This window comes from Gavia stellata, chromosome 3, assembly GCF_030936135.1.
Source record: "Gavia stellata isolate bGavSte3 chromosome 3, bGavSte3.hap2, whole genome shotgun sequence".
Classification (NCBI taxonomy): domain Eukaryota; kingdom Metazoa; phylum Chordata; class Aves; order Gaviiformes; family Gaviidae; genus Gavia; species Gavia stellata.
The window spans coordinates 85561206-85573856 of record NC_082596.1 but is presented as its reverse complement, the minus strand read 5'-3'; the positions used below and the strand labels follow the sequence as shown (position 1 = coordinate 85573856).

At 37.6% G+C, this 12651-nt stretch overlaps 1 protein-coding gene across 2 annotated transcripts in view; it reads left to right on the top strand.

Annotated features, from left to right (window-relative positions):
* The first annotated feature begins 222 nt into the window (after positions 1 to 222).
* The window catches only part of CDH12 (cadherin 12), a 155193-nt gene continuing 142764 nt past the window's right edge, over positions 223 to 12651 (top strand). For both annotated transcript variants that reach the window (XM_059815688.1, XM_009821563.2), the window contains exon 1: positions 223 to 453. In XM_059815688.1, coding sequence (XP_059671671.1) covers positions 223 to 453 — 231 coding nt within the window. The remainder of the gene's footprint in view (positions 454 to 12651) is intronic.

Sequence of the window (12651 nt, the reverse complement as noted above, 5' to 3'; positions counted from 1 at the left end):
ACGTAATTTGATGTTACCATGTAAATCTCTTTTATAGGTCCCTTTAGATGGAATTTAATGCGGTAAAAACCTTGTCATCAGAAGGATTAATGCCTGCATTAGCATTTCTGCAATAAAATCAGAAGCTAAGTGGTGGAGGCCACAAACACCTCAAACCTGGATTCCTCTGCTCTGCATTAAGTGCTGGAGTTTTTATTACTTGCTGCAGGGAAGCCGATGCCAATGTTTACAAGGAACTGCTTATCCCTGCTTCTCTGTATCCTGTTTGATGGAGGTCTCCTAACGCCGCTGCATCCGCAACCACAACAGACTTCAGAAGTAGAGACAAGAGAAAATGTTGTCCCAGTGCCAGGGAGGAGGTCATCTGTCCAGCGAGTCAAACGAGGCTGGGTGTGGAATCAATTTTTTGTGCTGGAGGAGTACATGGGCTCCGAACCTCAGTATGTGGGAAAGGTAATTTTTCACTCTTTCTCTAAAAGTTTAAGTGACACAGACAAATAGTAAACTGTGCTATAAATCTGTACCTGTTCCTGGTGGGGCAAATCTTCTTCCACTGTCAGTAGCTCCCTCTGTTCATCCCCTTCACCATTCAGCCTCTCATATAGCCACCATAGACATTATTATTTTTAGTGCACAAGTTTATAACATTTACTTTCTACCTTTGTATGTTTGCCTTATTTCCTTAGCCTTGGTTTTGGAATAAAACAAAAAAAATGGGATTTCTGAGGTAAGTTTTTGGTGCACAACTAATTTTAATTGAATGTACTGTAGTAGCATACTTGATTTTTACGAGTGTCAGACTGGTATCAGAGATAAGATTTAAACCAGAAATCTCTAGCCCAGAATGCGCAGTCAGTTCTGTGATTGGTATGATTACTCTAAGTGAGTTTTCAGCTAACGAAGATACCTGCTTTTTGCTCTGGTAACTTATGCCTCAGTATCATTTGCTTTTATTTCTGATCGTTCAGATTGTTTTCAAGAATTTCTAATATGTTTTATTGCTTTATAATTCAAACTCTTGCATTATAGCTTTTATACTCTGTGTGCGGACATGCACACTCATACATGCAGAGAATTTATGCAATTCTCTCTCTCATTGTATGACCACTGTTTCTGTAATAGGGCATAAGTAATTTGATAGCCAAGTGTCCGAGGGGTGTGGGGAGTGAATTTAGACAATGGAGTTTTCAGAAAGGAAAGCTGAAAATGAGACCTGAAAAAAATAGTAGCACAGTATATAACTGCATGCTATGTATAACTTTCAGCTTAAGTAAAGGCCCTTACTCAATGAAAATAAGAGGTCAAGGATTCATTTCCTGGGTTCCCAAATGCCACTTCCCTAGACAGTGAGGTTCAAATTCACCTACCATAAAAAAGAGGCATCATGCTTCAGTTTTTACTTTAATACCATGTTTTAACTTTCTTTAATGTAAAAGCTGGGAATGTGGGGTTTTTTTTTCTAAATATAAGTAAAATTCACAGAAAATTAATTTTCCCTCCTACCCTTCCAGGAAACTATACTGAGAAGAGGATATATAAATAAAACAGCAAAAGACTACATGTGGTTGCCTAGATGATTTGACAAACCAGCCAAAAATATACTAGGGTATTATACATGTAGGCATTAGTATTAAGCACAAAAACATATTAGTCAAAACAATTTACAAACTGGTATGTTTGTATCACAAAGATAATATAAAGAGTTTATTTTGCAGTCTGAAGAGAGGGGGATCACATAATGAAAAATTGCATCTTTGTGATGTCTGGTTGATACAAATTATGCTTTCTCTCATCTTTGCTCTGGCTACTCGCTAAAGTTGCAAACGAGGACTCTTTTCACATTCAGTGTTGTAGCACAGGTTTGATTGCTGTGCTTTTTACCTCAGAAGACAGAGATGTTATTGCTGCACCACCGTAACTCATTGGTCTTTATTCCTTTATGTAAGATAGTCGGGGTAGTTATTTAGGGTCAGTTCTAAGCTGCCAAAATAATCCTGATTTTGCACAAAATTGACTATTATCACTACTTTTGAATTTGAGCTTATAAACAATTTCAGAACTAATGGGATATTTTCATTAAGAGTAACACTTATCATATCACAGATTTACCTGGCATGTAAGACTTTTTTGAATTGTTATAAGTTGCAGAAAATACATTTTTTAAATATAAGGAAAGATCTAATTGCAGTGTAGCACATGCAATAATGATGTTTCTTGACAGGATATCATATACCACTGTTACCTAGTAAATAAAATAAAATACAGAAGGATCTTGGTGGTGAAACACAAAATAAATTAGGATGTTTAATTAGTAGATCAGTAACATTAAGTCAAAAAAATCTGCTTCCAGAATAATGCAATTCATTCCAGATGATAATTTTTTCAACAATGTTTATTACCTGCTAAGCATCCTTTTGGCAATTATTATAAATTATTTTATGTATACTATTTGCTTCAATATACCTGAAAAAAAGAACCTGCCAGTTTTTGCATAAGTCTTCTTTGCCTAATCTCTTTAAAAAACAAAACAAAACAAAACAAAAACCAAGATAGAGATGTTAGTGTTTTCCCCTATTTACTACAAAGCTCTCAAAGAAGGTAGATCACTGAATGGGAGAAGTTCTTTAGAGAAATTGTGTTTTTAAATCCAGGTAGTGAAAGCCATGCTTAATATAAATTCAAACCATTGTCAACATACAGATATATACTCAACAGTGGCTAATCAATATCTTTAGAGCTTATGTAATTTTTTAAAATCAACAGAAAATTTTTAAGGTATAAAATGCAATTGAGTTCTTGGTTGCATTTAGCTTTATTCCAAAATCATATATTTTCAAAGTAATTCTTTTTATAATACTACTGTGCTATATTTTAAAGTGATATTAAGTATATGATAAAGTGCAGGATATTTCGTGTGACCTGAAATCACAGGGTTTTAACTTCTTCCAGTCATCATAGCCAGACACAATATAGTGACATGTGCATTGGCGTTTATGTTGCTTATTATAGAACTGCTGCACTAATAATGTCACTGTAATTTATAAATAGGAGTTTAATGTGTCTATTAAATCAGCTGACAATTTCACTAAACAGTTAGGGGTGACTAGTTAATTTTGGAAGCCACCTATAAGAGAACACAGATTTACAGCAATAATGTCAGCTGTTATCAGCCAAAGCACTTAATTCCTTTTGTGTCTGTTTTTAGAAGACTATCTCAAGAAGTGTCAGGTTGCAAATGAAAATACAGTTTAGAAACTGATGGGGATTAGTCTAGCTCACAGTCAGAGATCTTGAAATAGTGCTTCATGTTGACACATTAAAAGCCATTTAACCTGAATAGTAAATCAAAGTCTGGAAATCCTCTGCTTGCGTAATATGGAAGAGCCATAAAAATCCATCAGATTATCAAACAAAAGATAGCCCTCTTTAGTTGAGATCCATGTAAGCAGACCCAGACTAAAAAGCAAAATTGGAATATGGTGTTGCCATGCGACCCATGAAAATTGAAGGGATGCTGGAAGGCTTGCTGTAAAATAAGGCTGGCTCATGTACTTACTTTGCTGTGCTTTATGTATTTTCCTGGTACTGTGAAGCTCCAGCAGGCCATGCAAAACAGCGTATGTGTGGATTAAGACAAAAAAGTTCATGATTTTTTTTTGTGCCAAGGCTCAGTCCTCACTGAATGGTGATAGAAATCATCAGAGTATCAGATCCTCAAGCATGGCCTTGTCCCAACACAGTTTATAACCACTAACAAGGTAGCAGTTTTAATTGCCGTTACGCGGGCGTAGCTCAAGGGGGTGCAACCCCACCAGAACATTATAAATCATGCTGTAAACTTTCTTTATTGTGTTTCAATAGTGACATGCAGAGGCAGCATAATAAAATGAAAGTTCAAGAGAACAAAACAGCCAATAACAGTGTAGGTTCTTCATTATCAAGATAATACTAACAAAAGTTTTTAGTTGTTACATATGTGGCATGCTTCCATTTATATAGGTGTGCCTTTGCATTCCTAGTATGTAAATGCATTACATCTTTCTCACGTTGCACACCTGCTTAGTTGCTCTTAGTAAGGATTTTTGTTGGCTGTCCTCAAGCTTGCAGAGACAGGCATGTCGCAGCTTGTGCTGAACACAGACTGGCTGCATAGGAAAAGTTTGCAAAGTCCTCTTCAAGGTAATGGCAATTTTTTTTCTCTTTTCCAGTGTGCAACAACTAAATATTCTCAGCTTGCCAGATACTATCTTGCTAATGAATAACCTACATGTTTTGCAACATTTTGTTCTTTAAACCTCCATTACATTATATAGGCTCACGTACAAACTACCACGGACTCTTTATGTTATGATTGCCACCAGCTGAAAAATGTGGTAGTCACAACTGCCCTCTGGCAGTACAGGGTGCGCATAATAATATGGTATTTTTCATCTGACTCAGTCCTGAGAAAGCCCCATCATCTTCAGAGGTTTCACCATATATCAAGGCAGAAACTGCTGATTTGGAGGAAGCAGAGCTCTATATCTGTGACCAGAACAGACTGCTTTTCTGAAACCTAATAATTTATCCTCTGCGTCTGAAATATGAGCATAGAACTCATTTATGCATTTTGTAGCGGATAGTTTTTAATATAATGAAATGAATGTTAACTGCCTTCCATCAGGCTTAAATCAACACCCCTTTCTGAATGCACACTCAGATTTTACAGCTATTTTCCCTCTCGGGTGAGTGTTCGGATGATAGGGCATTCTGTGAAGGAAATTTTGCACTGCTTGTGCAGAATCTGTTCTCAGACAAACAAATTTACAGTGCTGTGGTTATCATTTTTGTGTTATTCACAATCACTGAGTTAACTTGAAAGAAAAAATAAAATGAAAGGAAAAGAAATAATACATCCAGTGAATTTGAAAGCTACTGTCCTTTGAAGAAAAAAAAAAATCTCTGTTCGTAACTGCACGCTGATTAATCTGATTATTTTTTAAATTGTATTTCTACTGTATTTCTGCTAAGAGGATTACAATAATATTTCATTTAAAACTGTCGTAAGAGTTTTTCCTAGCTTATCAGATTCTGTGCCCGCAACTGAAGTAACAATACTAGAGACAGACCTGTATATCATTTCCATTAGACATTTGCACAGTACCATCTTCAAGGAGGTGAGAGTTGTTTCAGGCACCGCTGCTAGTAATGTGTTAATTGAATCCCACGATGCAGGACATGACAGTTACTAATTTCTGGATGATTTTAATATGAAACGTCTTCCAAATAGTATTTGGAATGAGCTTGTTCAGTACATCTTTTACCCCCAGGAATTCATATACCCATCTCTGCAGACATCACAGTGAAATTCTTGTTGGGCCTTTCTGGTCCTTAGATGATTATTTGAAGCATGATCAGGCATGATCACGTTAGCCTGGCTTACTAAACTGACTGACTGAGTTTATACCATGCACATTTTCAAGTAAAAGCATTGTCACAATTTATTACAGATAAGAAAATTGATGAGGAGAAATGAAACAGTAAAAAAGTGTAAGAGGAATCAGAATGAGGGGCAGAACTCTGGACTTCTCATCTTGCTGTGTTGAGCTGAGACCTTTGTCTCTCTCACTTATGTCTGGTTGGTGAAAAAAGTGATGACTTTAAAAGCTTTGCATCCTGTATATTGCATAAAGTGTGTGAGACGCAGAGCAATTTTGACAGCTGCACGTGAAAGTGTGAGAAACATAGAAACGCAAAACTCCCATGAGTGAGTTGGACTTGCATTTAATGTTTACTTTTGCAAGCTTATCTTTTTACAAGATGTATAAAGATCTAGTTTTATTCTAACGTGTGGTAGAGATGAGCAACTTACAATAGAACGTTTCTCATCAATCTAATGGCTTCACTTATTTATTTACTTAGGTAGCTCATAGCGGGAAAATTAGAAGCAAAATACTGATAGTAGCAACACCTTTTGCCTGTGGTACTTGCATTCATGAAAATTGTGTGAGGTGTTCGGAGATGAAACAAAGATGAGAACTATGTTTTCATTAATTGCATGAGAGAGGAGAAAGAGTGAGTTCAGGACTAAGAGAGATCAAAATAAAAACGAAGGATCAACTTCTTGAGCTGTAACCCACATTTTAGGGGATGTAAAAGGTTGTGGTCATTGTTCTGGACTGCTAAGGAGGTCACAAATAGAAATAGTTAAAACTCTAAAACTCAGCAGGCTGCATTGTCTGAGAATTCAGTGATCAGTGTAGGAAACTGAAAGCTTGCGGAGGTGGTCCTGTTAGTATGAAGTCACCAGCTCTCTCACATGACCTCTGAACACTGCTGAGTGGATGGTGCTAATGGTACTAGCATGTGTCTGAAGTTTATGTTGTCAACACAGATGGAGAAATACAAATGATGTTGTAGAAATTAAACTGCTAAGCAAAAGCCTTATATCTATTGTAGTTTTAATTTGAATGTTTTTCTGTAAATGGCTTCATCTGTACAGGAAGATCATATGAACCAGGAAATATGTGAAAGGATGGTTTAAAAAAAGATTTACAAAATATTTGGGAGGGTTTGAGGGATGGACAAACCAAAACATAGTCTCTCTTTTAATCCAAGGGAGTTTGAAAATTTTAAATTTGTTTAATCTAAATCTGTAGTTTGGCTGAGAATTGCTGACTCAGCTGGCAGCTATGGACATCGTGTTTCCGATATGCAGATCAGACACAGGCATGTATTATGTATGTCAGCAACTCAAAACTGAATTTATAACTAGTGAATCATTAGATCATCAATTACAAGTGAACCGAAGTTCAACAAGGCCAAGGGCAAGGTCCTGCACCTGCATCAGGGCAATCCCAAACATGGATACAAGGTGGGAGATGAGTGCATTGAGAGCAGCCCTGTGGAGTAGGACTTGGGGGTATTGGTGGATGAAAAACTGAGTATGAGCCGGCAATGTGCCCTCGCAGCCCAGAAAGCCAACTGTATCCTGGGCTGCATCAAAAGAGGCATGGCCACCAGGCTGAGGGCTGTGATTCTGCCTCTCTACTCTGCTGTCGCGAGACCTCACCTGGAGTACTGCAACCAGCTCTGGGGCTCCCAGCATAAGAAAGACATGGACCTGTTGGAGTGGGTCCAGAGGAGGGCCACGACGATGATCAGAGGGCTGGAGCACCTCCCCTGTGATGACAGGCTGAGAGAGTTGGGGTTGTTTAGCCTGGAGAAGAGAAGGCTCCGGAAGGACTTTACAGTGGCCTTCTAGTACTTAAAGGGGGCCTACAGGAAAGATGGGGAAGGACTTTTTGTCAGGGCCTGTGGTGATAAGACAAGGGGTAATGATTTTGAACTGAAAGAGGGTAGATTTAGATTGGATATTAGGAAGAAATTCTTCACCATGAGGGTGGTGAGACACTGGAACAGGTTGCCCAGAGAAGTTGTGGATTCCCCATCCCTAGAAGTGTTCAAGGCCAGGTTGGACAGGGCTTTGAGCAATCTGATCTAGTGGAAGGAGTCCCTGCCCATGGCAGTGGGGTTGGAACTAGATGATCTTTAAGGTCCCTTCCAACCCAAACCATTCTATGATTCTACAAAGGAGAAACTAGCTGAGATCATGAGATCTCCTTTCTGGAAAAGTATCAGAACACCAAGTTGGAAATTAAATATAATTAGCCAAACAGCAAAATACGGAAAAGTATTAAATACCTATAGACATTTCTGTATCTGGATAATAATATGTAAACCAAAGTAACATGGAGGTTCAGAAATGTAATAAAAGTTAGGATCACTGCAACGTGTGAGGTGTTAAAAAACATGAGGATAGCAAAACAACTCACTCAAATACATTACAAAAAATAAATTCTCAATAGGAAAAGACAAATTATAGAAATATAAATGAAAGAATTGATAGATGATAGGAGATTAGTTTAAAGCTCAGGATTTCATATCTATGAGACAGATTGTTTTTTCAAAATGTGGACTTTTTTGTTTCTTTTGCTCATTTTAGGGGGATGCTGACTTGGTATAAAAACACTGTTTGCAAAAAAAATTATAACAGCAAGCTTCAGAAATTTAAATTTATAAAATTTGTTTCATAATTCCCCTTAAAATTTAAAAAATATGTTAAAATGTGAATATTTAAATTCATTGTTTTAATAAAATACACAAAACTATTTACATTTTATGAAAACATAGCATAAAAAATCACCACTGAGATTCAAAAGTAATATGAGTGTAAAATAAAATGCATTAACAAAATTCAAACTTAAATTCTTTTTTTTTTCAAATCAAATACCGAATATCCTAAACCAAAAATATTTTCCCAGCAAAAATCAATCAATTATTAATTAAGCATGTTTTTCAAGAAAAAGAAAGAAAGATTTCCAATCAGGTGCCCAGCACCAACCTATAGGAGAAGCTAAAGGGTTAGAAGATTATCCCTTTTTCAGCCACTGCAGTTAATATCCTTGCATGTAAGTTATAAACAGGAATGAAGATACTTAGGACTGGCAGTCTTGTCAGGTGCTGCACTTAGATCTAGCACGGTTTGCAAGTCAGGGCCCTGAAAGTCTTTTCACAGCAGACATCCTAAGAGGCAAAAACCCCTGTGCTTTTGAAGTACATATATCAAACTGCAATTTGTAACTCGATCTGATACAGAAAGCAATGGCCTTGGAGCAGGTATTGGTTTTATGGCACGTACCGTTTCCCTCTCCCTCACCCACCTCCACATCCCACAGGCTGTAAATGACCTGTTTCTCTTCTCCCTCTAGAGATAACCATCCTCTAACCCTTCTTTCTGTCTCCCTGTACCTGACATCCACTCTGCTGCCTAAGATACAATCACTTTACAGAGGGTCTGTTACATATCCAATTAAATTCTGAGGAATGAACCCAACTTATAGTTAAGTTTGAACTCTGCAGCTTTTGTTTTGATTTGAAGTACACCTTGTTTACCCAAAAGCTTGCTTACATTTTCCACATATGTTGGTGGAAGTCTAATGAAAGGAACTGCTTTCATAAATGATCCATGTATTTGCTAAAAAATAATTTATATGTAAAAGAGATTGGATTTTACATTTTTTCCACCTGGAAAAAAACCTGCAAAAAACCCAACATGAACGAAATGTCAAAAAAGGTCTTAACAAAGAAGAAAAGTGGTATGTGACAAGACTAAAACTGAGGAAAGAATATTACGTAAGAGTGAACAAATATTATTCAGATTTCCCAATAGTGGAAAATATTTTTGTTATAGGAACACTCTCGCGTAGTTCTGACTCTATTGCCACTTGTTCCTGAACATTTACTCAATCTAAATACAGATTATAAAATTTCAAATAATCCAATAATGTTGTAGAGTCATTTACAAACCAGAGATTATGCTGTTTCTAAGGGTAGAAGATGAACTCAAGCATAAGAACAACCTGGGGGAAAATTGCCCTTCTCTTCCTTTCCAGGATTTTTTTAAAACTCTGATAAATTCCGTGGTATCATTCACTGTGTGGTACCAGAAGCATGTGTACTACGACCACTGCACTGCAGTGACATACACGTTACAGTGCTATATAGGTGAGAGAGGATGACTAAGGAGAAAAGCACTTAAGTTGACACTGCTGGATGGCATTTCCCTCCCCCACCCAGCCTAGGGGCTGATATCTCACAGAAGGTGAAAAAGGGAGGAGAAAAGCTGAAAGACATAATAATGAGTGAAGAAAATGTCCACCAGCATTGACACAGGCTGAAAGTAAACCTAATATAGTTTTAATTACTAGTTGCTAGCTTAAGTTTAATTTTCTTCTGGAGAAGGTTTTGTTTCATAAATACATGTAAGAAAAAACCACACCCTGTTGATTCTTTCTGCATGATAGAATATAAAAAGGGTAGGAGAAAACCAGGTGAAAATAGAATAGATTAAGTAAGTTTTAAAGAAATACTTAAGAAGTAAAATGGCAAGAAAGACCAGTTTTATACAAATTCAGAAATTGTCGCAATAAAGGTGTAGATAGACAGTAATGGAGGCAGTCGAGATCCTGGTCCTTTTAGAGCTGATGGGACTCCTGCCGCTGCAGCAGGAAAGCGGGATTGCAAAGGATGCCCCATACATGACAGCACAGTATGCAAGCTGTTCTCTTGCTGCACTAACTTTTTCACAATGACATTTTTCTTCCTCTAGGTTCACATACCTGTACTTTATTGTATTCTGAAATTATTAGTTCCAGTGACGGTAGCCAAAATGTTATGGATTGAGCCATGGCAGTATTAGAGTATTAGAGTAAAAAATGCTTCAGAAGCACAATGGGTTTTGTCTAAACAGCTGTGTGCAGTAGTTGTTCTTGTATTTACAACAGGAGAAAAAAGTGTGTGTAGAGAACAAAGCTGAGCTTGGAAAAAAACCTCCTCTCTTCTAGCACCATCTTTAATTACAGAGATTATTTTCTTGTGTACATTGTATTTATTTTAACTGTCAGTCCCTGAACACGTAAGCTAGAGTTATTGATACTGTTGAACTAGTGCCATTACGACCTTGCTACTCCTTGCTAAAAAAATGGATTTTCACTAGCAGATGGATTATTCACTCCTAGTGTCATGAAAATACTTAACTGATCACTGAAAAAAAAATTACTGTGTTTCATCCTGGACACTCTTATGCTATCTTCCATATCAGTAGGGATTTAGGCTGGGGCCTCTGTTGTTTAACATGATCATAAATGATCTGGGAAAGGGCGTGAGTATCCAGGTGACAGTGTTTGCTGTTCATATTAAGTTCTTTGATTTAGTAAAGACAAAAGCTGAATGGGAAGAATGGGAAAAGGACCTTATGAAACAAGATTAAAATCGTAGATGAAATTTTATATGAAGTGGTACATACTGGGGGGAGGAGGGTATAAGTCTAACTTCATTAATAAAATGTGCTCTGAGGCAACCGTAACGTCTCTGAAATAAGATCTCTTTTTGTAATAGTTGTATGAACATTTGCTCAGTGTGTGTGAGTGCCAAAAAAGCAAATGGGATGTTAAAAATTCTTAGCAGCGGCAAAAGACAATAAATGTCATTAATACAGCTTTGTATCGAAATTTCTGGTGAGCCTGTATCTTCAACACTGTGTGAATTATTTATCGCTGGTATCAAAGAGGACATGTGTCCCAAAGAACTGGGAAAAGTACACAGAAGGATACAAAGGGAATCAGTAACTGACTCCTCGGTAAGGAACGACTGCATAAGATGAGATTCCTTAGCCTGGAAAAGAGACAAAGAGGAGGAGATGTGATAGGTCTCCATAACGTCTAAAACAGAGTGGTGGGGCTAAAGGGGGAGGAATCCCTCCTTCACCAATGCAATATCGGAGCCATCAAATGAAGCTAACAGGTGGCACATTCAGAGAAAAAAAAAGGAAGTGATCCTTCACAAAATGTATAAATCCAAAATAGGTAGCTCCCTGCCACAGGGTGCTGTGGATATTAAAATGTTTCATGTGTATGAGAAAAGCATGGAGAAGTTCATGAAAAATCAATCTGCTGAAGGCTAATAACTACAGAGTCACCACTAATGTCTCCACAAATTACTGGAGGCTTGGAAATTATGTGGTGAACTGCGCTTTCTCTAACCTTATGCTTTTCTCTAGGTATCCATTTTTGGCCTTTGCTAGAGACAGAGTTCAGAGTTGGAGGCCACTTGCACACAGCACAGCACCCCATTCTTCTGTGGGGATCCTTGGTAATAATAGGCGTTCTCCTCCACCTAGGAAAAAATGTAAATGAGAGACCTCAAATGAGAACTGTTTATTTTGGTCTTGTCCCCAAAAGTGACTCATTTAACTTTGTTGAAAGTCATTTGGACAGTTTGATGGGCAGGAATATGACCAAAGAACAATTCAGTTCTAAATAGAAAGCTATATTTACTTAAATATTATTTTTCCTAGTGAAAATATCTACATTACTCCTTATGTGTAAAATGCAAATATCTGCAGTACTTCATGTAGCAATGTACTAATTCTTTAGTGAATGTGGCTATATTAGTAATAATATTAGTTTAGAAAGCTTCAAGACAGTAGTGCAGCTCAACATCCTAATGTGATGTTGAGAAAAACAACCAGTTAGCAAGAGTTTTGGGTTATTGTTGCAAATATTCATGCCTTGCAAGCTCTCACTACCTACCATTTCACACTAACAGTTTCATTAGTTTTGTAGTCCATTTAGCTGGCAGAGGATCTTCCTTTAAAAGATCCTTAAAAAGAGCTGAGCCCGCTCAGGCCCCCTACGAGTCCCTCGGAGGATCCCTTAACTCTAAAGGTGGCCTAAGCACTGAACACCTATGCTATGCATGGCTGTGGCTATACTTACTGTCCTGTTAGCTGAGGGACTGAGCTTGTGCTGTGGCCACTGTGAAAACACTCAGTTTTCTGTGCTGCCTGTGTGATTCTCTCTCTGTCTTCAGGCGAGAGGGAACCATCTCAATCTGTGCTCAGGCCAGTTTGAGCATGGGAGGGGACTCAATCAGGTACAATGAAACCTCCCAAGCAAGCTTGTCATCTACATGTAACACAAATGTGACAACCCTTCAATTGCAGTGGTACCTGCACTCAAGCCCAAACTCAAACATGGCTGCAAAAGGCAGCTATGAAGCACAAATATTCCCATACATCTTCTTGCTGTGATGTTTTTATCTTTTTGTACA